The 25,355-nt window shown below is 39.7% G+C and overlaps 1 protein-coding gene across 4 annotated transcripts; it reads left to right on the forward strand.

The window, feature by feature from the left end:
- The first annotated feature begins 1,008 nt into the window (after positions 1–1,008).
- LOC117710504 (uncharacterized) lies at positions 1,009–24,695 on the forward strand. 4 transcript variants are annotated; one of them, XM_034505377.2, is made up of 7 exons: positions 1,009–1,144; positions 5,135–5,202; positions 11,444–11,681; positions 12,160–12,283; positions 12,965–13,060; positions 21,140–21,249; positions 21,667–24,695. In XM_034505377.2, exons 3-7 carry the CDS (start codon positions 11,667–11,669, stop codon positions 23,611–23,613), a joined length of 2,292 nt encoding a protein of 763 aa, XP_034361268.1. In that variant the 5' UTR covers positions 1,009–1,144; positions 5,135–5,202; positions 11,444–11,666; the 3' UTR covers positions 23,614–24,695. The 4 variants fall into 4 exon arrangements, with proteins under 4 accessions (XP_034361268.1, XP_076788768.1, XP_076788773.1 ...); XM_076932653.1 differs by having other exon boundaries at positions 1,130–1,202; XM_076932658.1 differs by having other exon boundaries at positions 1,130–1,202; positions 12,965–13,048.
- Positions 24,696–25,355: the final 660 nt, after the last annotated feature.

Consider the following 25,355-nt stretch of genomic DNA (forward strand, 5'->3'; position numbering starts at 1 on the left):
CCCAGTCAGAAGTACCTGACGGTTCTTCTCATATTTTCACTCTAACTGTTCCATATGGATTCACTTTCCTGTTTCCTGATAACCCTTCCTAGTTTTCAATCTTTGAAAAATGAGAAAAGGTCAGGTGTGGTGGTAAACAAGTTTAATCCTAGCACTCAGAAGACCGAGGCCGTGGGATGTCTGAGAGTGCAAAGCCAGAATGATCTACATGGCCAGTTCCAAGCCTATCAGGCCCACAAAGTGAGACAATCGCAAAAATAAACGAGAACTCTTTTAAGGTTGGGTGGAAGTAAGCAGAAGAGGCGAAGAAAAGGAGAGACATCGGCTAAGAGCAGTTGCTACTCGTGCAGGTGTCCTGATTTCCATTCACAGCACCCAGATGAGGACTCAACATCATCTGTAACTCCAATCCCAGGGCTCCTACACTTTCTTCTGATCCCCACAGGCACTAGGCATGCATGGGGTGCACGATTGTACATGTAGGCAAAACACATGAAATCAAAATTTAAAAATAACTAGAAAAGGTAGGTTTAGGACGATACAACGTCACAGTCTCCTAGACACTTTCTTCTGATCCCCACAGGCACTAGGCATGCATGGGGTGCACGATTGTACATGTAGGCAAAACACATGAAATCAAAATTTAAAAATAACTAGAAAAGGTAGGTTTAGGACGATACAATGTCACAGTCTCCTAGAAATAGTTACAAATACCTATAGTAAACAACTCCCCCGGCCTTGGTCTTGTGAGACCGCCTTGGACTTTCAGTGCATCACTTTCCACTGGCCTTGCCTGGTTGTAAGGAACTGAGGCACTTTGATGGTGGCTTCCTTATCCTTGGAGCATGAGTGCAGCCATGGCACTTTCTGAAAGAGCAGGAAGCACTAGATGAGCCATAGTAAGTATTGGCAAGATTTACCTCAGCCACTGGTAGCGCACAAGTGCGCTGTCCCACAAGTGGGAGGCGTCTAGACTGTGGTAATCAGTACAGAACAACCGGAAGTGACCTAGGAGGACACACCCTCTTGGATCTCAGCGTAGTTTGCTGCTCTGACAGCGTGTGCTCTGAGTCTGGACCATTGGAATTGTGGGTGTCTGCGGGCGGGCGGAGTTTGTTCCTGGCTCTGTGAGGCGCAGCGTGAGGTGAGTGGCGGTCAGGCTGGCAGGACACGGTGCTCCCGGGCTGCGGGTTGTGCTGCAGGTGGGGATCAGCCTTGGTGTCATTCTTCTCCGGCGGGGTTTCCCGTCCGGTGTGTCACTTCCCAGTGTGCACTGCTGTGGGATTTCGCCGCGCTGTTCGCGAACGTTGTGTGTTCAGGACACAGTTTGGGCAGGACTCAGTGAATGGGCGCTGCGGGATCCGAGCCTGGCGCCAAAGTGCGGTGCTTGTGAGGGCGACCGCGCTGCTTTCTGGTCCCTTAGTGTTTGAGTAGCTGGTAACTGGCCTGCGAGAGGAGAAAAACTCCAAGGAGTAAGTGAAAACGGGAAAATAAATTTATGTACATTTCCGCCCAAACTGGGACCAAACGTATCAATGCCAGCCTAAGCAGTATTAGCAATAGATTGCCTTTACTGAATAGAAGGAACTGCATGAACCCCAGGAAATAGGGGTAATCTATTTAGTGTGGTCACAGTCATCCTACCTGGGATTTAAGCCTTAGTGTTCGCCCCAGACAGCAGGTGTTCTGATCACTTCCCTTCCCTGTGTCATACTTCCTATATGAAGCTGGGGCTGAAAACAAAAAGGATTTTTTTTTTTTTAGAAAACTAAACCGAATTCAGTTTCTATTGCCAGTTTACATAACTATTAGGGTCCATTGCAGATGTGTGGCTAAGTCAACAGTCTGATCGGTGCTTGTGACCTGTGGGTGTAGTAAGGACAGGTGATTGGCAGAAGGGAGCAGAGAGGTGTTCTAAAGAGGTTTTAGGTCAGAAGCCTAGGTTTCTGCATCCAAACAGGCAAGGGCTAGCCTCAACCAGTATGCCTCCAGTAGAGACCAGTGAGGATGAAAGGCAGAAGGGGAGCTGGGATGTGGATGAGCAGTGTTGGGCTCCCAGTACCCACACTCAGACTGTGGCTTTGAGCTGCCAGGAACTGCAGTTCCTAGGAATCCACTGCTCCCTTCTGGCCTCCTGGTGCACACACAGACAGGAAAAACATCCCTATAAAATCATCATCATCATTATTATTATTATTATTATTATTATTATTATTAGGAATAGAAAAATGGGCCTTTAAAAAATTCTTTTTTTAAAAAAAAAGTGAGCTACTTTTCCAACTAACATCTGCCCCCCCCCCCCCCAACCTTTGGAGAAAAAGGGAGGAAAAGCAGAGGATGAGATTCCATGCATTAAGCAGGAGCAGAGTTAAAGTGACCTAGTGGCACCATTTTGTCCTTGGTACACAGGTCTGAGGTTAAGTTTAGAAATCAAGGATTATGTATTATAGTAGTTCAGCAGGTTGTGGTGCCACACACTGCCCTGTAATCTTAGCACTCTGCATGCAGAGGCTGGAGGATGACTGCGTTATGGAGGCCGGGCTGGGCTTGAAGGAGGTTAGGAGTCAACAGAGTAGAAGTAAGAGCCAAAGTGCAGAAGACATACATAATGCTTTTTAGTAAAAGCAGATGCGTGTGTGTGTTTCATTTTCAAGGTTTATTCTTATTTTACATATATGAGTATTGGACTGGTTATATATAAGTACACCAAGTGTGTGCCTCGTGCCCAGAGAAGCCAGAAGAGGAGATCTGAGACCCTGGAATTAGAGTTACAGGAGGTTGTGAGGCACATGTGAGTGCTGACCCTGGACCTCTACAAGGTCACCAAATGCTCTTAACCTGTGAGCCATCGTTTATGACTTTGTTTTGTTGTCTTACTACAACAGTTTTGCCAAGCATATGATGAGGAGATAGACATCATTTAGTTCAGGCCTGGTAGAGCCCAAGTTTGTCAAATTTCACATTGCCTGCCAGCCTCATGTCTATTAACAAAAATAGATTAGCTCAGGAGAACATGGCCATGGCATGTTTTTGATGTATTGTCTTTGATTTTAAAAGTTATTGAGGGTTGGTCTTATGCACTGTGTATTCAGATGCTGATTTCCGTGCCCTGGGATCTGATTAAACCCCAGCCATAGGCAAAGTCATGAATTATTAAGAATCTCTTATATCAATGTGGTGTAAAGAATGTTCCCCAATTAACCCAAAAGAACTGAACAGCAAATGACTAGGCAGGTTAAAGAGGAAGATTAGACTTCCAGTCCCAGCCAGGGGTCCCAGGGAAAAGAGCAGGGCAAGGAGCTCACCATGAGGCAGGCGAGGGTACAAGAGAAGAAGGCCATGAGGTAGAGGAAGGAGGAGATTGTTGCTGTGAGGTCAGGCTGGAGGAGGATTTGCCAAGGGGGTTCTCCATGGGGACTCCCAGCTACACCAAGGAGCCAAGGAGAGACGGAATGCAAGTGACTCGGAGAGTATGGCTGGGAAGTAGCTCGGTAGCATCAAGGCTTAAAAGTTTTGCTCAGTTATTGTGATCAAAGCTTATTTAATAAATCAATAGGTCTCTGTCTCAGTTATTTGGGAGCTACTCAGGTAGAAAACCTTCCACTTTTAAATGTAATCATATAAAGTCTTTGGTTTTGAAACTCCCAGTGACGGTGTGGTATGTGGTATGTGGTGCTTTCTTTGCCAAAGCAGACTGTTCACCTAACTCAATGAGTATGATGTTCAGTCTTCAGGTGTGGAGTTGACACGGTAGAGTCAGAGAGGAGATGACACCATACATCTAATAATGGTGCAATTAAGTTTTCAGATGCCTTTTTAGTAGCTATTATTTTACATTCAGTTACCCAAGAAATTACTGTGTCCAAAAGTCTTTGTTAATAGTGGTTTATTTTCTTGCCTTCACTCTGAGTAAGGAGAAGCCTAGCTCTGCTGCAGGAGAGCACGAAGGCTCTTGTTATAGTTCTGCCTAAATTTCTTAAGTGCTGGGTCTTTTTTTTTTCCTACACAGAGGTTGTTTTGTTTTGTTTTTCTTCCTCCTACTGTGGGCTGCTATCCTTTCTTTTTCGACAGGCTCTTGGGATGCAAAGCTGGACGTTGGTGTAGAGGCCTACTCCTTTATGTTGTACATGCTTCCTATGACACAATGTTGGGATAGTTTGTCTTTAAACATTTTTAGGGCCTTTTAAAGTTAGGTTTCCACTTTTATTTTTAACTCAGGGAATTGGTTAGACACTGGAATAATATTGATTCCTTAAAGTTCTATGGGTCTTTATCATTTGTAGTAATTGAAAACTTTTCAGTTGTCTGCCTCTTGTGCTTGTGGATGGATGAGAGGAGGGGACATTGCAGGATGACATACAGCCTTGCAGGCAGCAGGGAAGTTCAACCTCCTTGAACTGAACATCGATCAGGCACGCAACAGCATATTGACTAATTGCTATACAAAAGTTGTTTTTTCTTTGGTAAAAGAAGTTCCTCATACCAAATCCCATAATATAATCTATATGTTTCCTGAAGGAAAACATCACAGCCCTGAAACTTGTGTACTGCTCCAGGTGTGCCAGGAGTGTCGTGTTACCAAAGTCAGGCAAAGGCTGTAACGATCCTCCAGAAAGACAACTCTGTGGTAACAGAAACAACCACTGTTTCCTACAATGAATCTTTAAGGTCAAAGTACTTCTGGAAAACAGTGGTTCATTCTAATGTCTATTCTAGATGCAGTGAAAAGCCTCTATCTCATTCTGACGATTACTTTAGATATAACAATCCTACTAGAATTCCTACTATAAAAAATGGAATATAAATCTCTCCATGCAGTGTGCATGCATCCTGCATTCTGCAGACTGAGATACATTGGATACACCTTTGATTCTATGAGCAACCTTCCCTCAGTGGATGTAGTCTACAGGAAATTAGAAAAACGTGAGCCTCTCCTTCAAATATTAAGGCAATGGTTGAGTAGTTACTATCCGATCTCTACAGAAAATGACGACAAACTAAGTCCATGTGGTGTCTGAATGATGTGCAAAGTCACTTCTCAGTATTGGGCAGTGCATTCTTGGTGCAATTGAATTAATGAAGTCCTGTTTTACAAAGAAGACTTAAACATGAGAAAATTTTTATCTTTTTATAGATGCTAAAGTGCCACCAAGGACAGTGATGTTGGCAGATGGAGGATGGTCGTCTACCTTAACACCAAAGGTATTTTACAATACTGACATCTCATGTTTTGGTATCAATGTCTGTTTCTGTTTCTCATGTCTCTTACCTTAGTGGTCTTGACAGTGAATTCAGGAGAAGCAGTGTTGTTGTGAAAAGGAAACTTGTGAAGGTTCTAACCATGAATCTCACTGCAGTGGTACAGCAAATAGTGTTTTAGACTGGAACATAGAAACCAAACAGAATACCTCAGTGGAGACAGTGGTGGAACCTGGAATGATTTCCTGCTTCTGGATCCTAAGCATCTAGATTTTTCAGCCAGATTGAGAAATAGTTTCATTAATCCCAGCACTTGGGAGGCAGGGGCAGGCAGATTTCTGAGTTCAAGGCTAGCCTCATCTACAGAGTGTGTTCCAGGACAGCCAGAGCTACACAGAGAAACCCTGTCTCGAAAAACCAAAAAAAAAAAAAAAAGTTTCAGCTGTTGCTAAGCCACAGATTTTGTTAGTTATTCTCAGTAGTAGTATTCAAATACTCCACGGAGAAAGAAAGTTAAGGAAATGTTTCTTGGGCTTCTGAACTAGCTATGTTCAGGCTCCATTTGAAATGCCAACCTGCATGTGTAATATATGGCAGGGCAAGTCTCCTGCACAGGTCCACAGTGTAGCCCTTCCTCTTGCTTACAAATCAAGGTCTCTACATGCCAAAATGGAGACCCTTAGGCCCGGCCTGCCTCTAGGACCTTGTGGTGAAGTGCATCTGCTCTCATTCAGGGAAGGGTGAGCTCGTGCTGGCTCCCTGCTTTCCAGGCTCTGGTGTAGTAGCAGGTGTTGGGAGTTTGTTGTTGGCTTCAAATCCAGACTGTTATCAGAAAGCTGAACATTTGAGAAACAGTTTCTTGCAAACATCCAAACAGAAGGGTAAGGGTAGATGCCCAGTTCTCAGGTAAATGTGTGCACTGTGCACAGGGATTGGACAGGTTGACTGTTCTTACAGGGATGCTTCTGTTTCAGAACCCCATGCCTTTGCTGCTGCTGTTTTCTTAGTTTCTTTTTAACCAAGCTTTGTTTCTGTTTTCTCAAATGACTGTCAATGTCAACTCTTTTTTTTTTTTTTTAAAAGATTTCATTTATTTATTTTTTTATATATCTGATGAGTACACTGCAGCTGTCTTCAGACACACCAGAAGAGGGCATCGGATTCCATGGTTGTGAGCCACCTTGTGGTTGCTGGGAATTGAACTCAGGATCTTTGGAAGAAAGTCAGTGCTCTTAACTGCTGAACCATCTCTCCAGCCCCTAGTGTCATCTCCTGTGAAAAAGGTGTTTCCTGTTTGCCTGTCTCTGTCTGTTTTCCATTTTGTATTCATTAGGATAAATTCTTCCCAGCATACATAACCCGCAGTGTTTATAAAGTTTTGATTTTATAAGTAAACATAGCCTACTGATAATAGATTTGGGACATCATTATGAGCAAGAGTGAGTTAGGATCCTTTTTTTTTTTTTTTTTTGGTTCTAGGTTTCTATTGGACTTGATAGTCATGCCTCACTACTAGGAGTCTTCACTAGGGTTACCCTCATAGATTCTAGGGAATTTTCATAGCGTTAGGCATCTATCTCAACCCCAAATGTGCCCCCCTCCGCCCACTTTTAGTAGTCTCCATGTACTCTCTCCCTCCATCACTCTCCCTATACCTAATCCCTCCTGTTGTCATCCACACCCATCCCCAATCAACCTGCAAAATCTATTCTATTTCCCCTTTCCAGGGAAATCCAGAGAGATGTCTCAGGCATTAAAAGGTTAGGCTTAAAACCAAAATACGCTTAACTCATTGTTTAATTCAATAGAGAGTTGTTCAGTTTTCATGAGTTAGTAAGCTTTCTGTTGTTTCTGTTATTTTTTTTTCCCAACTTTAATCCATGGTGGTATAATAGGATACAGGAGTATTTCAATATTTTTGTATTCTAAAGATTTACTTTGTACCTGAGTATGTGGTTAATTTTGGAGAAAGTTCAGTGAAGTGCCAAGAAATTACATTTTTTTTTTTTTTTTTGTTTAGGTGGAATGAGCTGTAAATGTCTGTTATGCCCATTTGGTTTATAAAATCTGGTAGCTCAAGTATTTCTCTATGTTGGTTTTGTCTGGATGACCATATTCACCTTCTGGCTTTTAGAGTCATTGTTGAAAAGTTGGGTTTAATTCGAATAGGTCTGCCTACTTGGTCTTTTTTCTTTGCAGCATTTAATATTCTTTCTTTTTCTGTATGTTTAGTGTTTGATTATTATGTAGCAAGTTTATTTTTCTTTTCTGGTCCAATCTATTTGGTGTTCTATATGCTTTTTCTTTAATATTTTCTTTTTCTATAATATTTTATAGGCATCCCTTTAGGGTGGGAAACTTCTGTGGTTTTGCTAACTTTAGGAAGGAACATGTGCAAGTATAGGTGAGTAAACAAAAGGGCGTACCATGTAACATAGTGACACTCTATAAAATCCCATGTGACATATGGTGACACACTATAACATCCATGTGACATATGGTGACACACTATAACATCCATGTGACATACAGTGACACACTATAACATCCACGATGAGATGTTTTTGTTTCCTTTTGTTGTCTTTTTATTTTGTATTTGGTTTTGGAAGGGAGGTTGCAAGGGAAGATGGTGTAATTGAAGAGCTGGGGAAATGAATGGGATTGGGATATTTGATGTAAAATTTACAAAGAATCAATAAAAAGTTTAAAAAATTATTTCTTGGGTCTTTGAACTGGAATTCTTCTCTTTTCTTTATTCTTATTCTTGAGTTTGGTCTTTTCATTGTGCCTCAGATTTCCTGGCTATTTTGTGTCAGGAATAACATTTGCTTTGACTGATAGATCCATTTGTTCTATAGTATCTTCAATGCCTGAGATTCTTTCTTCTTTCTCTTGTCTTTTGTTGATGAAGGTTGCCTCTATAGTTCCTGTTTGCATCCTAATGTTTTCTTTTCTAGAATTCACTCACTTTTTGTTTTCGTTATTGATTCTATTTTTATTTTCTAGTATTGAACAGTTTTGTTTCCTTCAACTGCTCTTCCTCACCCCCCCACCCCCACCCCTGCTTTCATGAACGGATAATGTTAAACTTGAGATTGTCTGTCAGAGAAAACCCAGTTCCACTATTTTGAGCCAAATTTGAAGCAAGCTTTATTAAATGCTGACCAAGATGGACTTTGGTCTAGACCACTCCCTTTATTACCCAGCTGAATGGCCCCCAGACACCTGTTGTAGGGGCTTTTATGGACTAAACCATTTGACCACCATGTTTTCCCATGAGACTGTTTTGTTTTGTTTTAAAAGGACTACAACTCCCAGCATTTCATGATGTTACTTGGTCCTTGAGTGGGTGGGCTTACAGGTTAATTTTGGGCATTACAATTTATTCATTTCCTCCAATTGTTTGTGTTTTCCTGGATTTCTTTAAGGGATTTATTTATTTCTTTTTTAAGGAGCTCTATTATGTTCTGATAGTTGGGTCTAAGATCTTTCTTGTGCTTCTGCTATGTTGGAATATTCAGGGCCTGTTGTAGTAGGATCTCTGGGCTTGTTATGGGTCTGATTATATTGGTCCAGCACGACTTAAAGCACCAGGACAACTTTATTGTAATCAAGCTACTACTGATCCATCAATGTGCAGAACAGACTAGGGATCTAAATTGGGACTTTGAGCCTGAATGTTACAGAGCTTTTAAGCTTGCAAACCATAAACATCTGTGTCAAATTGCACTCCACAAATCAGCATTTAGGGATACAGGACTCTCTTAGGAACATATCTTTGTGGTACACTTACCATGCTTTGGTTTATTCATCTGTGGCAAGGTGATTTGCCTAGCATTCATGTCTCATCCACCCAGTCTGTCAGTTATCTATATACATCTTTAGTTCTGCCAAGCAGGAGTCACTTACCCAGGGAGGCCTTGGGAACTTATTTGACTCATACTCAAAAATGGAAGTTTTATTCAAAACGGCTTATGTTTAATTTTTTTTACAAGCTTTGGTAGAGACATATTGCCTTGGCTGTTATTGACTGTGTTCTTAAGCTAGCATCTGGTTTGGGGGGTTTACGTGCCGAGGTGCTGATTTCTGGGTTTGTTTTTGTTGCGAGGGTGTTTTGTTTCTTGGTTTCTGTCTCCTGTCTGGAGTTCCAGAGAGTGCATTGCTTTGTGTTGCCTATTTTACTGGCCTGCTCAGCTGGTGTGTCATTGGGAGTGATTGTTTTTGTTGGAGGCTGGGGAAGGAAGAGCCCAGGGGCAATGATTTGTTGGAGTACTAGGGGTGACCATGAGGATTATTAGATTTGGAGAAACAGGATGGAGAAGGTTTTTGATCAGCCTACCTGGTCATGTGGCAGGCATGGCCTATGGTTGAGCAGGGTGTGTTAGCTTAAGTTGAGTGCTGGGGCACATTGAGGAGCAAAGAGGAAGGCCAGGGTGTGTGGCGTAAGATAGTCTTTCCATGTTCAGATATTTTCCTCAATTTCTTTCTTCAGAGACTTGAAGGTCTTGTCATACAGATTGTCAGTTGCTTGGTTAGAGTTACACCAAGGTATTTTATATTATTTTTGGCTATTGTAAAGGGTGTTGTTTCCCTAACTTTTTTCTCAGCCTGCTTATTATTTGTATATGGGAGGGCTACTGAGTTTTTATTTAATTTTGTATCCAACCACTTTGCTGAAAGTCTTTATCAACTGTTGGAGTTCGGTTTGAATTTTTGGAGTCACTCATGGTATAGTATGATATCATTTATGAGTAGCGATATTTTGATTTCTTCTTCTCCCATTTGTATTCCCTTGATCACCTTTCGTTGTCTTGTTGCTCTAGCTAGAGCTTCAAGTACTATGTTGAATAGACAATAGGTAGCTGTGTCTTCTCTTTCAAAAGCTTACACTCCCTCAAATTGGAAAATCTAAATGAAATGGATGATTTTCTCAATAGATACCACTTACCAAAGTTAAATCAAGATCAAGTAACAGTCCAATAACTAAACAGCCCTGTAACTTCTAAAGAAATAAAAGCAGTCATCAAAAGTCTCAAAATGAAAAAAGCTCAGGGACAGATGGTTTTAGCTCAGAATTCTACCAGACCTTTTAAGAAAAGTTAATACTTCTCAAATTATTCCACAAAATAGAAACAGAAGGAACATTGCCGAACTGATTTTATGAGGCCATAGTTACCCTAGTACTCAAACCACACAAAGACTCCACAAGAAAAGGGAACTACAGACCAATTTTCCTTATGAACATTGATGCGAAAATATTCAGCAAAATACTTCAGAAACCGAATTTAAGAACACATTAAAAACATCATCCACCATGATCAAGTAGGCTTCTAGTCCCAAGGTATCTAGGTTGCATTGCCAGTATGAGAAATACTTTTAGCTGTTCTATTGTGTGGTGTCCACCAGAGAAGTCTACTGTGACACCGGTTAAGCCAATAGAAAGTCTCTATTAGCCATCAGATGACTCCACTGGGTGTTTGGGATCCAAGTGTATTCCTGACCCCTTTTCAGGGTGAGCTTTTAAGCACAAAATCACATCCTCTGTTGACACCTTAGTTAGAAAAAAACAGTTTAACAGAAGCAGAACTACACAAGCCAAAAATGAAAGTTACATGTAGTCTTCCCAGAACTAAGGACTGTGATGGATTAGGTCTTTGGTTTTGTGTTTGGCAGGTGGTGCTGTGATTGTGCTGTGTTTAATGGCCTGAATGGTGCTTCCACTGTGGCATCAGTTGTGTTAAGGTCTGCGATTAGGGAGGCTATTGTGGCTAGCCTGCAGATTCTGGCCATTATCCTAGGTAGAGGAATAGATTTGGTTTTAATTAAGCATCTCAGACAAATAGAAAATGAGGAAAGGGTCACTAGGGCTTCTGACGGACAGTGTGCTCAGCCTCCATTTTAAATGCCAACAAGCCTGTGTTAGGTTAAAGCTGTCACATTGCATGCAGCCACATTGCCGGGTATAGAGAGACATCCATCATGTGCTGGAAGAAGAGGCCACCTCAGTGTAGGAAAAGAGAAACGTAAATTTTATCTCTCTGCAGGCATTCATGGTTTCTGAGTGCCTGCTGTGGCACAGGGTATCAAGTGGATAGGCAAACTAAATATTTCCTTTAGACTGGTAACAATTGGACCAGCCTCCTACCTTTGGTCCTAGTAAAGGCCAGGTGCACCCCATATAGAGAAGTTTGTGATCTTGTATATGTGTAGATTATTAACCCTTTCCTCCTCAATTCCTTAATAGACCCTAAACAGACATTTCAAGATGCTGTGCCCTTGCCCATGTCTGAGCTTGTCCACACTTCTATCCTGATGTCCTTATGTGGGTGAAGAGGATCCCAACCTGGAGCCTGGAGCCAACACAGAAAGGCCTGTGGTCCTCACCACCTGTACAGCAGTGAAGGTCGCCAGTGTCACCCTGTGGACCCACCACACCCAGTTGAAGGAGGCTCCAGGAGATAACAGAGATGGGTTGTCACCAGGTCCTCCAACTCCTTAAAGATAGGCCTAACATGGGACCTATAATTGTGGTTGTTCTTTTTAGTCTTTTTCATTATTCTGATAATTCTCAATATTAACCCTTTAAATTTTCTCACCTGTGTGCAGCCTTTTGTTTCTCTGTCTGTTCTTTCTTTATCTTTCTTTCTCTTTAGAAAAGCATGACCTGAAATATTTGCAAACTTTCTGATATCAGAGGTGAATGTAGATACTGACAGCTATAGAGAAGGATGTGGGTGATTATTTATCACTGAGGAGATACTCCTGCTCCTGAACCATTCATCTGAGGGGTCTATTGGATCTTTCTAGACAAGTCAAAATGTCCTCTGTCTCAGATCATAACTTTAGAAATACGTGTTTTGATTACTGATAAGGGAACAAATTTCATAGTTACTTTAATTTCATTCTCTTAGTAATTTCTAAAACAATGGACATAAGAGGAAATGTTAATTTTCATTTCAGGGTCTAACTTTCAACGATGTGGCCATAGAATTCTCCCAGGAGGAGTGGGACTGTCTGGACTCTGCTCAGCGGACTCTGTATAGAGATGTCATGCTGGAGGTCTACAGCATCCTGGTCTCTGTGGGTGAGAATAGTTTTCTTTTGTGATTTCTACTTCATTCTACAATGTCTATCAAATGTGTTTACTATTTGTGTCTTTCCATTGTCTGAGTCTCAGCTTTCACTTTCTCTTAGACAGTGGTGATTGTCTTGTTTATACAAACATTTGAAACCAGTCTACCTTGTGTTTACATTTGGTAAAATCCTTCAGTTTAGAAATATATTTACATGTATCTGACATTTAATAGCATTTACTCTCTGTATCTGACTGTAAACATTGATTTTTCCAGTCTGGTCATTTTTTAAAAAAAGATTTATTTATTTATTTTATGTATATGAGTACACTGTAGCTGTCTTCAGGAACAACAGAAGAGGGCATTGGATTTCATTAAAGATGGTTGTGAGCCACCATGTGATTGCTGGGAATTGAATTCAGGACTTCTAGAAGAACAGTCATTGCTCTTAACTGCTGAGCCATCTCTCCAGCTCTTCATGTGGTAATTTAAAGGAGAATGAATATATACAAATACTTAAGTGTATTCATTTCAGGAAAGTCTAAAATATGTGTCAGCAATTAACAATTATGAAGTCACTTGTAATTCTTCCATTCTGTTTCTCTCATCCATTGGGTACAACCCAGTGTGTGAAAAACAACTATAATGAACATAAAATAACAAAGATGTTGTATGTTTCTTCTAATACACAGGCCTTTCAGTATCAAAATCAGAGCTACTTACCTGTCTTGGACAAAATGAAGAACCCTCCATTGCAGGCATAAAGGAGTTAAAAGGTATAGAACCAGGTAATTTGGAAGGAAACAATGTCTCGTGGTGATTCTAATTCAAGTAGTAATCCTAACTTGTAGAGATATTAGCCCATCCCTTTATAGGGATGATACTTAGGTAATGTATCCAGAATGTAATACACAGTGGAATTACATTGTTTTTATCTCATTTTATCCAAATAGTGTTGAGTTAAAACATAGTATTACAGTTCCAATTTGTCAATGTTTGTGTGGTTATTGTGTGTTTTACTCATTTTGTATTTATCTACGGTGGTCCAGTGCTGATTTGTTTTGGTTACATTTTTTTATTTATATAATTTTTAGTTTTATATAACACAATTTGTCTTATATTTTCTCCTCTCACCATCTTCCTGTTCACTTGCCCTCACCCACACTGACCTAGCGTCATGTTTTCTCTCTCATGACTACTCTTCCTCCTTCTCAAAAATGAAAATAAGACTGAAAAATCATAAAAGACCAAAGATTTAGATTTCTATTGGGCAAATGCACTTGCACATGGGGCATTCTCTGAAATGTGGTTGACACACCCAATGTCATTCCACTGATGAGTACTGGTTTTCCCTCTCACAGATTCTATGGATATCAAATAGGGGCTTGGCTATAAGTGGAAGTTTGTGCATATTTTCTTTTCTCTGAGCTGTGAATTTCTCAGTCTTGAGCTTGTACAGGTCTTGTGTATGCTGTCATAGTCTCATTAAAATGACTGGTTGCTTAAGCGGAAAAAAACAGAAAGCTGATGAAAATTTATTTGAACAGGGGGCCAAAGTCCAGCTCTAGCAAGCAAAAGAATGTGGCAGTTTAGGCCATGTGATTCTGGCTTTAGAGTCAGTGATACAAAAGAGGCAGTCCGGAATCTCTCTTCATGGTTGGGAAAAGCTACTGAGGCCTGGTATGTGCTAGGGGTGTCCCTACATGGAGGCTCAGAGAGGCCTTTGCATGAAATTGTAAAGTTGAAGCCTGTATTGTGTTAGAGACTCCAAGATGTTGGAGAATCCAGAATTATTGAAGACTTGTGTGAGAGCTGCAGGCTTTGTGTGGAACCAGGCTAAGAGAGAGAAAAATGTGTTGCAGTCAACAAAGCTAAAAGATTTAGAATTCTAAATAGTGCTTTGTCATTAGATGTGAAAATGTATAATTTTGAGTTCTCCCTGTTGTTTTCATTCCTGTTTGGGTCCAATATTTCTTCATTATGATCCCTTTCCTCCCCTTTGGAATGGTAATATATATCCTGTGCCATTGATTGTTGAAAGTATGTGATCTGCATTTGATTTTTGATTTCAGAGCAGGTAGCGTTAAGAGATTGCCATGAGTCTCAGAAAAGACTTTGAACTTTTGACTTTTAAACATTGTCGAGACAGTCACAGATGATGGGGACTTTGGAAATTGGACTAACTGCCATTATGATAGCAAAAATTATGATTTTTTTGTTATGATAGGGCTACAAGCCAATGGGGGCTAATGCTTGTGGTTTAAATAAGAATGGCCCCAAAGTCTCGTATCTTTGAATGCCTACAGTGATCTGAGGTAGTCTCAATTGAGGGCATGCCCTCATTAAAATGATTGGTTGCTGTGTCTATGAGAGATCTTGATGATTGATGTTGAAAGGCTCTTCCACTGAAATGGCAATATCCATGCCGCTGGCTACACCTGTTGAGATCTATCTTAGTGAAATTATGTGAAGTGGGAAAACCCACCATTAATCTGGTTCTTTTGATGTAGGAAGGTCTACTTTTAATTTGGACTACATGTGTTTTCTGGACTGGGTTTGAAAGCTTTATGAGTTTCTTAACTCTCAAGAACCCAATATAGGTTCTAAAATAGTAGAGCAAAACTGTTTGAAGATCCCCCTTTGTTCAGATATCCTGGGATATTGTGACTAAACAAGGTAGGTACCCTGGTTTTATTCTGCTGCTGTGGCAAGTACCATGACTATAAGCAGCTTAGGGGAATGAAAATTATATTTCAACTTGTACTTTCACATTATAGGCCTGTTGTTCAGAGAAGTTAAGGTAGGAAGTCTCTCTCAGATCCAAAGAACTATGCTGTAGGCTGACTGGCTGTCAGGCTTATACTTATATCTTTCTCATTGTAGCCCATAACCACTTGCTGAGGGAATGGAAGCACCTGTAGTTGGCTGGGCTGCTCTGTCCAATTATCAATCAAGGCACTTTTGTATCACAGATATGTTCTTAGACCAACCGCCAAAAAATTACTCCATTGAGATTCTTTTTTCTTCACTTGATTCCAGGCTTTGTCAAGTTGACAGTTAATGCAAACTAGGGCACAAGGTTCTAGGGAAATGGAGGGTGACTGCTAGATTGCCTGTCATTATGCCATAGCTTCCATAGACTGCCTGGACTTTTCCTCTGTGTCCTGCTCCTAAGATGCCTTTTCTCTGTTTGGCCTCTAATTACCATGAGAGCAGACTTCTTAATTGTATAATAGACACATGACAAAAGAGTACTGGAGACAGAAGAGAGCCATAGTATCCCAGCAACTCTCAAAGGATAGTGAAGGGACTTGTTTGTATCAGGAGGCCCTCCTAAGAATCAGCAAGGAAGCAGAGCTGGTGAGAGAACTTCCTCCTTGGGCCTGGACAGTGGTAAACACTTTGTTGAGTCTTTTATAAGATGCTCTTGAGGTTTGTGTGAAATATAAATTGTAGATGAGAGCTGATGGACGTATTTAATGTTTTGGAGTTGTTTTAATGAATCACCTCTGCACAAACTAAATTCTGTGAAATGGGGTCTTTACAGAAAGTTGAACTGAGGCCATATTGGATTATAGTGAAGTGATGGGCTGGCTGGTGGACAAAGGCACTACCAAACCTGATGACCTAAGTAGGAGAACCAACTCCTATAAGATTTCCTCTAACTGGCAGATGTTCACAGCTAACCATTGAACTGATCATGAGGTTACCAATGGAAGAGTTAGAGAAAAGACTGAAGGAGCTGAAAGGGTTTGCAGCCCCATGGGGAGAGCAACAATACCAACCCACCAGAGCTCCCAGGATCTAAATCACCAGTGTACATAAGGAGGGACCCATGGCTCCAGCTGTATATGTAGGGGAGGATAGCCTTGTCTGGCATAGGTGGGAGAGGAGGTCCTTGGTCCAGTGGAGGCTGGATGCCCCATTGAGGGTGGGGAGGTGGGAGTGGGTGGGTAGGTAGGGGCACATCCTCATAGAAGCAGGAGGAGGGGAAATGGAATAGGGGGTTCCTGGGTAGAAGGGAATGGGGAAAGGGGATCACATCTGAAATGTAAATAAAATATCCAATAAAAATAAATAAATAAAAATTAAAAATTAAAAAATTAAAAAAAAAAAACCTACCTGAAGACCCAGCAATAACACTCTTGGGAATATACCCAAAAGATGCTACCATGCCATAGAGGCACATGTTCTGCTCTCTTCATAGGGGCCTTATTTAAAAAAAAAAAAAGATTTCCTCTAACTGCCATGTGCACACTGTGGCACGTGTACACACACAATACACTCCTTCACATGCACATACACTTTTTGTGCTTGGGAAATGGGTTTAGAAGATGCTTGTTTCACAGAATGGACAACTCCAAATCAGATTACCCAGAACCTGTATAAATGCCAGACCCAGTAGCACATGTCTGTAATCTCAGCACTATTCCTATAGACAAGAGAATCTCCAGAAGAATAGAATTATATGAATATCTAATAGGACCAAGGAAAGGGGAAAGCTGTCTTAACCACCAGGGTTACTCAAAGGTTATTTGAAAGACTTTATCTCTTGTTGGAGATCATGAATTTGACCATCAGTTGTATGAAAGGAATCTAACACATTAAAGCAATACATGCCAGAAAATTGTTGACAACCAAGATTATAATTGAACAACACACAGTCAATATTAACTCTTTTTTTTTTAAAAAAAAAAAAAGGTTTGTTCTTACTTTGCTCATCTTTTGGATAATTTCTGTTGATATATTTGATTTTAGAAGTTTCATTAATTATACAGCCATGTTTTCATCTTGTATATCAATAATCACTCTTGGGATTGATAATTTGAAAAAAAAAACATAAAAACAACATCATACTATCATACTATTTCCTATTACACAAATGCCTCTCATCCTTCCTCCTCCCCAACTCCCACACTGATGAAAGAAAATGGAGTTTGCATTGACAAGCTGAGTATTAATGTGTAATGTAGTCAGTAAATGTAAAAGCATAGTTTTGGGATTTTTAGTGTTGTGTCCCTGATGTCTCCCCAAGCCATCAGCTTATTCTTCCTCTTAGGTTGTATCCTCTTTATAGACTTGTCTTCTTCATATGCTTTATTAGTCTGGTAGTCTCCAGGATAGTGTCGTGGTTGGAGGCATTAGAAGCACATACCACCTAGGACTTCATTTCCTGGAAAGACAGAAATATTGCCTCTTCCTGATACTTGGAGTATAGAGTGAAAAATTATAAAGGCCATTTTATGAAATATGTAGACTTTTTCTTTGCTCTTAGACCTGGGCAGAAAAATGCAAGTTCCAGAAAGCAGAACTGAATGTAAGATTTTCACTACCCCAGGACACATTCCAGGTGAAGGACACTGCCCCTGAATCAAGCCTCAATTAGTAGGCCCACCTATGGGTGGGAGAGGCCCAAGGCAGGAAGACACATTCCTGACTACAGATAAAGATGCTGCCACCTAGGTGGGGCTATAGCTGGAAGATAGTTAATCTGAAATAGTTGGTAATGGCAGGATAGGACACAATGACATGATAAAAACCACATTTTTGAGAAGAATACAGGGTGATTTCCACATGACACTAACCATTCAGGGTGGGTTTCTCTGGAATGTTTCACTATTCTTATGTTATATATCCTTGGCAACCCTCCCCCCTCCCCACTCCCCTGGTTTGTGGTTTTTCCCTTTAAAACCCTCCACGGACTGGATGTTGAGGTCGAACCCCACTCCTGTGCGAGTGTGTGGTCAGACCCCTGGCTGCCAGGTTTCTTCCCTAATAAACCTCTGCTGATTGCATCCAGGTATGGTTTCTTGTGATCTTTGGGTGGTCGTGATTTCCTGAGACTTGAGGAAGGGTCTCCCGAGTATGGGGGTCTTCAGGAGGACATCTGGTTCTTTCCATTGATTCTTTTCTTTCTTTTTTTTTGTTCTTTTTTAAAGATTTATGTATTTATTTTATGTATATGAGTACGCCACCATTGCTCTCTTCAGACACACCAGAAGAGGGCACCAGACCCCAATACAGATGGTTGTGAGCCAACTTGTGGTTGCTGGGACTTGAACTCAGGACCTTTGGAAGAGCAGTCGGTGCTCTTAACCGCTGAGACATCTCTCTAGCCCCACTGATTATTTTCTAATCTCTCCGTTTTTAATTTATTTTAGACTGTGTCTTCTTTAGTGTAAAATGGTTTTGGGCAACAGAAAAGGTATCAGCCTTTAACATGAACAAATTTGAAACTGAGATAGCTAAATGTAGCCTAGTATGTGGTGATTCGTGTGACTGTGTAGTCCTCTTCTTACTTTTAAAATTTGTTGTTTAAATATTTGTCAGGATACTAATTCTGATGTCACACAGGAATCATAGTAGGATGGGAGTCTTGTTTGGGAACTCCCATTATTTTTGTAGTAGTGCTTATGCCTCAGATGTCATGTAACAGTCAATATTATTTTTGGCTTTTCATGCATTACAAAAATAGGGGAATTCCAAGGAATACTGAAATTCCTATATGTCCTCCTTCTCTCTCACCTTTGCAACTCACCTTGGTGATGGAACTAATCATTGATACTAAAAACATTTTTGTTCTTACTTTCAATGAGGGCTCTGCCCTGCACTTTGGATGTCAGTTGCAGGAGTTTTTGCAACCACCTAGGCTAGTAGAATAATAGGCTAGTCTAGGGTAAGAAAGAAGGCAGCTTTGTTGAACATAACTAAGAGCTGGTGTTGATTCAAACTTTGTTGGTCTGACCCTGAATAGTTTATTTTAGGCACACTTAAGCACAAAAAAATCTGGTGACCTTTTTGATAGAAATAACTATATCCTGTGTGCACAATAAATCTTTAGTCATGACAACATCAAAGCTCTTTGTAAAGCACATGTGACATCCTCCATAAAGATGTGTTCTTTAGATTGACTTCATGTGGTACCTCCCATAAAGATAGGTTATATATATTGACAAGCTCACAATAAGAGTTTGGGGAAGGATCCTTGGCTCTGGCCACACAGCACAAACTTCACCAGGTGTATTCACACTTTCTCCCACTCATAACAAGTTATGTGTTCCCCTCTACCTCCATTTAAAGGAACAATTCTAGGTGTTGAAGATTCCAGGTTTCCTTAATGCTGATCTCTGAACAGAAAGCTTTTTTTGTCTTTTACACCTTCTCCAGTAGGAACACACACTAGAGAAATGGACTCTGAAAAAATACAACATTCCTTCATGATAAATGTCTGGGAGATATTAGGGATATAAGCATCATATCTACACATTAGAAAATATAGATTCAAATTCAATATCCTTCTAAATGGAGAGAACCTCAAACTGTCTCTCTAAAATCAGGAACCAATAAGGATGCCCATTCTGTCTATACCCATCTAATGTCAGGAACAAACAATGTTGTCCACTCTGCTCAGCACGGTCTTCTACACTGATGAAGTCTTAACTATTGATCTAAAGCAACTTCAGGGAGTTTAAGAGGATAGATACTGGGAAGGAACAAAAAAGTGAAATCCTTATTTTTAGATAGTGATTATATACAAAAAATTTTTAAGGTTTCTCATGCCTGGTACTGGGGTTATTGACAGTCTTTTATTTTGGGGACTACTGTCAACCCAGGTGACATATTTTCTTATATCTTGCATATGTACTGTGCAGAATTTCACACAAATATAAAATAAATAAAAGATATATAATAACATAACATTATATATTATATAATATAATAAATTGTATAAATAAATAAATAAATAAATATACATATATATATATATGTATGAAATAAAAATATTTATTTGAGGGACTATCAGACAACCTCATTTTCATTCTGTATTGACTTTCCTACTTCCAGAAATGAAGTAGAGTTGTATGGAGAGTGTCTAGGATGACTTGTGGACAGGAAAGGAAGGGGAAAGAGATATAGTTCTCTTTTAGTTAAAATCACATTAAAAATAATATATATTTACACATTAAACTTTTTTATATGTTTGTTGAAATTGTGTTCTGAATTGCAGTGTGGTTGAAAATTTTAATATGTACACAGAGGGGCTTTTTTTGTTTTTAAAAAAATTCACGCAGGGCGGTGTGGTGGCGCACGCCTTTAATCCCAGCACTTGGGAGGCAGAGGCAGGTAGATTTCTGAGTTCGAGGCCAGCCTGGTCTACAGAGTGAGTTCCAGGACAGCCAGGGCTACACAGAAAAACCCTGTCTCGAACAACAACAACAACAACAACAACAACAATAATTCACTTCATTTAAAAAAATGAACTGTCCTAAACATTAGGATTATTTGGAGATTTTGAAACTTGTGTCATGGCATCCACTAACAACTGTGGCTTTGTAGCTCTCATTTGTTTCACACGTTATCTTTGTTTTCTTACTTACTCAGTGTTTTCAAATAGATTGTATACTTTGACATGTTCTGAAGTATATTGCTTAATCTGCAACTATGAATCTATTCTAGAATAACTATATGTTTTATTTATTTATTGTTTTTATTGTTTTCCTTGTGTGTTTAGAAAGCTATTTTGTGTCCAATCTGATAATTCACTTTTGACGTGGAGAGACCATTTTTATTATCGAATAATAGTTTCAGTTTTCACTGTGACACAATTCTGTATGAATTGTCTGTTGCACTACAGAATTAAGGCAGGCCCTTCCATTTGTTACAAATTATATGATATATCCCCATGTGATATCCTCTTGCATCCATCGTGTTCAGCACATTTGTTTCCTGACAGCAGAAGAGCTGAAGGTTGGCTGAGATCATCTTTGCACAGTCCTTGTAGTGGTGTACCTTTTTGCATCATGTTTCTATATTATTTGCGTGGAAGTCCACAAAGTGAAATAATGATTTTCTTTCATTACTTCCAGCTTTGTCTTGCTTTCATAACAAGGAATTGTTCAAAATAGAGAGCAAACAAGAATCTGTCCAGAGAGAAGGATCAGGACAATTTGGAAGTAACAGCCTCAGAGAGTTACACGTAAGGACGTTCTGGGAATGTGGAGGTGACAGTGACGAGCATGAGTTCTGTGAGGATGGAAATGATCTGTATGCAACACCCACTGCTGACATTCCTGACAGGGGAGATCAAGAAACTCAGTCTTCTCCTGACACAGCTTACTCTGGGCCACTTCCACAGTCACAGTGGGAGGCTCTGGTAGAAAAATGTTCACATCAATTTTTGAAACATAACTTTACTCTTCATGGAAGTGTGGATACACTGAGAAGTAACATGGGGGGTACATATGAGTCTTTGAGATATGTTTTATGTAGTATGGGATTAAGCAGTATTTCAACATTCTGTGAAGAAGAGGGGATTAGTATCACAGAAAAACATACACAGTGTTGTGAGAGTGAGAAATATTTGACTGAAAATTCTTTACAACTTTCTCCACAGGTAAATCTACCTTATGACAGGGACTGCAGTGTAGATCAACATAAGACTGTGTGTGTGAATCCCTTAGGACGTGTAAGACGTCACCGGATGGATACTTCTGAAAACCCCCAGAGATATCATGAAGATAATGAAGGCCTTACTACAAACTTTGCACTGCATAGTAACCACAACAATCAGTTTACAGAGTTTGCTTTCCAAGTTAATGACTCATGGGATACCTATAAACATGACGTAACTCCTAGTGATGGTCAGATAAGTAATTGTTTTCTGGAGAATTGTTACAATAATGATAGATGTAGGCATATCTCTGGTCAGTGCACACAGTCACCTTTGCACCGGCAGGACTATAGCCAAGAGAAGCTGTCCACAAGCAATCAGCAGGATAAAATTTTAAATGAGTCCTCAAATTGTAGTCAGTGCACTAAAATTAGGGCTAGAGGAGAATTTAACAGATGGAGATCTGATATGTACAGCAAAGTCTCAGTTGAGTCATCAAGAATTGATAGGGATAAGGTAAATGATTTTGGAGGAAAACCATGCCTGTTTATGGGAAGTGATAAATCCTTCAATTTCCATTTAAATATGACTCAAAATGACTCAAGACATACTAGAGAGAAACCTCAGAAAAACAAAATATATAAACTGGAGTTTACCCCTCCTTTAAAACCTTTCGGACATCCAAGATCCTTAGTTCAACAAAAATATAAGAAATCTGGGAAATGCTCCAGGAGTTTCCCAACCCTCACTAGACTTAAGATGCTTCAAACTGGAGAGACAACATGCAAATTTACAGAACATGGAAAGTCCTTTTCTCAGTTCTCAGGCCACAGAGAGAATTACACAATCCATACTGGAGAAAAACCGTATAAATGTACAATATGTAAAAGGTCTTTTACCACAGGTACATATCTGCAAGCTCATCAGAGAATACACACTGGTGAGAAACCATACAGATGTAAAGAATGTGGCAAGTCCTTTACTCATGGCTATTCTCTTCAAGTTCATCTACGGCTTCATACTGGAGAGAAACCTTACAAATGTACAGATTGTGGCAGGTCTTTTGCCGAGGGTTCAACTCTTAAATCCCACCACAGAATCCATACTGGAGAGAAACCCTACAAATGTAAAGAATGTGGAAAGTCCTTTGCCAAACGATCAAATCTTCAAGCTCATAGCAGAATTCATACTGGAGATAAGCCTTACAAATGTACAGATTGTGGCAAGTCCTTTACCAGCAGCTCCTGTCTTCGAACACATCACAGAACCCATACTGGAGAGAAATATTATAAATGTAAAGAATGTGGCAAGTCCTTTACCCAGTACTCCCATCTCCAAACCCACTACAGAATCCATACTGGAGAGAAACCTTATATATGTACAGATTGTGGCAAATCCTTTTCCAATAGCTATTCTCTTCAAAGGCATCACAAAACCCACACAGGAGAGAAATCTTATAAATGTAAAGAGTGTGGCAAGTCCTTTTCCCAGGGCTCACATCTTCAAGCCCACCACAGGATACATAGTAGAAAAAAACCTTGCAAATGCAAAGAATGTGGCAAGTCTTTTGCAGAGGGCTCAACTCTTAAAAACCATCACAGAATCCATACTGGAGAGAAACCTTACAAATGTAAAGAGTGTGGCAAATCTTTTACTGAGGGTTCAACTCTTAAAGCCCACCACAGAATCCACACTGGAGAAAAACCTTACAAATGTAAAGAATGTGGCAAATCTTTTACCATGGCCTCAGCTCTTAAGATTCATCACAGAATCCACACTGGAGAGAAACCTTACAAATGCACAGATTGTGGCAGGTCCTTTACCCAGCATTCACATCTTCAAAGACACTGTAGAATCCACACAGGAGAGAAACCTTATAAATGCAAAGAATGTGGCAAGTCTTTTGCTGAGGGCTCAACTCTTCAAAAACATCACAGAATCCATTCATAAGAGAAACTTTACAGATGTAAAGAATGTTCAAAATCTATTTATTACCTGACTTACAAATCTTAAAGATCATCCTGGAATCCATACTGGAAACAAACTTTACAAATATAAAGAATGTTTTGAATATGTTACCACAGGCTGTAGATTTAGAGCACATTATAATATTTAAGCATGAGACAAAAGGAAGAGAAATTACTGACACACTGTTCACTGAAAAAAAATGGTCTTTAAAATGAGAAGTATGGATAGAAGCCTTTATCCAATATTTAACCCTTACTCAGTATCAGAGAGTCACACCAGGAAGCCCTACACTGGTATGAATTTAAAACATTTTTCCTAGAAATACATCTTATACTCACTCTGGTGGTTTGACTGAAAGTGGACTGTACAGATATATAGGAAGTAACATTATTAGAGGGTGTGGCCTCGTTGAAGTAGGTGTGGTTTTGTTCAATGAAGTCACTGGGGATGGACCTTGAGGTTTCAGATGCTCAAGCTAGGCCCACTGTCACTGTCTCTTCCTGCCTCCTCCCAATCCATATGTAGAATTCTCAGCTACCTCTCCAGCACCATGTCTGCCTGCATGCCACCATGCTTCCCACATGGAGATAATTGACAAAACCTCTAAAACTGTTAAGTGTGCCCCTTAAATATTTTCCTTTATAGGAGTTACTATGGTTATGATGTCTCACAGCAATAGAAACCCCAAATAAATAAGATATCCAGTAAGCAATTTCTTTGAACATAAGTTACATATGTACTAATGTCTCATACAGAATTATTCTAAAATCAACTACTAATAAGGGTATAGAATTCATGTTACATTTGACTAAGCTAGTAATACTTTAAAACAGAAAGACTTGTAACAAAGCAGTATTTCTCATAACCATCTAAAATCAAAACTGTTGCATATTTATGTATTTCAGTGGAACAGGATATTTATATTTGTATGATATAGCTTTGATGTAAAGATTATTGTATTGATAAAATTTGAGCTTTATGTATATGTTACAGATTATGTATAGTATTAAAATAACTTTCTTGTCTCAATTACTAATAAATAAATTAGGGCTTGTGTTCATTTATTGCTGCCTTGGGGTAATGAGTGTCTATTTTATACTGGAAAGGTATCATTAATGTTAGCCATTCTGTGAGTGATATTTCTAACAAAAACATATCACAAAAATACAATGGGTAACTGGGAGCTTTCTAGGGATGTGCATTGAAGTAAATGTGAAATGTAAAGGTGAATACCACAACACAAATTACCTGGTAGTGGAAATAGGAAAAAGGGTTCCTGGAGGAAGTTAATACAGGAGGAGGAGGGAGGATAACATAATAAAAATGTCCCTGAAACAGTCATGAGACATAAGTGATCTGATATGGGAAACAGAAAAGGAAGCTTCCTAAGGAAAGAGGGAGAGAGGCAAATATGGATGGAGAGTACCATATAAGGATATCTAAAACAACTACAATTATAGTATTAACTATATGCCTTGAAACTAGACTTTACATAATTCTGTTTATAAAGCTGCATATATAGTTAATTACTTACCTGAGCTGAGAACCCTCTTTCTACAAACTGAAGATCAACTAACTAAAATCCTAATAGCAGTCCTGAGAAGTTCTTTTGAATTGTTAACCAGGGCTATCCAAGAGACTCTCAAAACCTACAGCCTATTGCTGCTTTAGGTATCTGGCCACAGAAGTGGAAGGCATGTACCCATTGCTAAAGACACACACAC

This window comes from Arvicanthis niloticus, chromosome 1 (genome assembly GCF_011762505.2).
Source record: "Arvicanthis niloticus isolate mArvNil1 chromosome 1, mArvNil1.pat.X, whole genome shotgun sequence".
NCBI classification, from domain to species: domain Eukaryota; kingdom Metazoa; phylum Chordata; class Mammalia; order Rodentia; family Muridae; genus Arvicanthis; species Arvicanthis niloticus.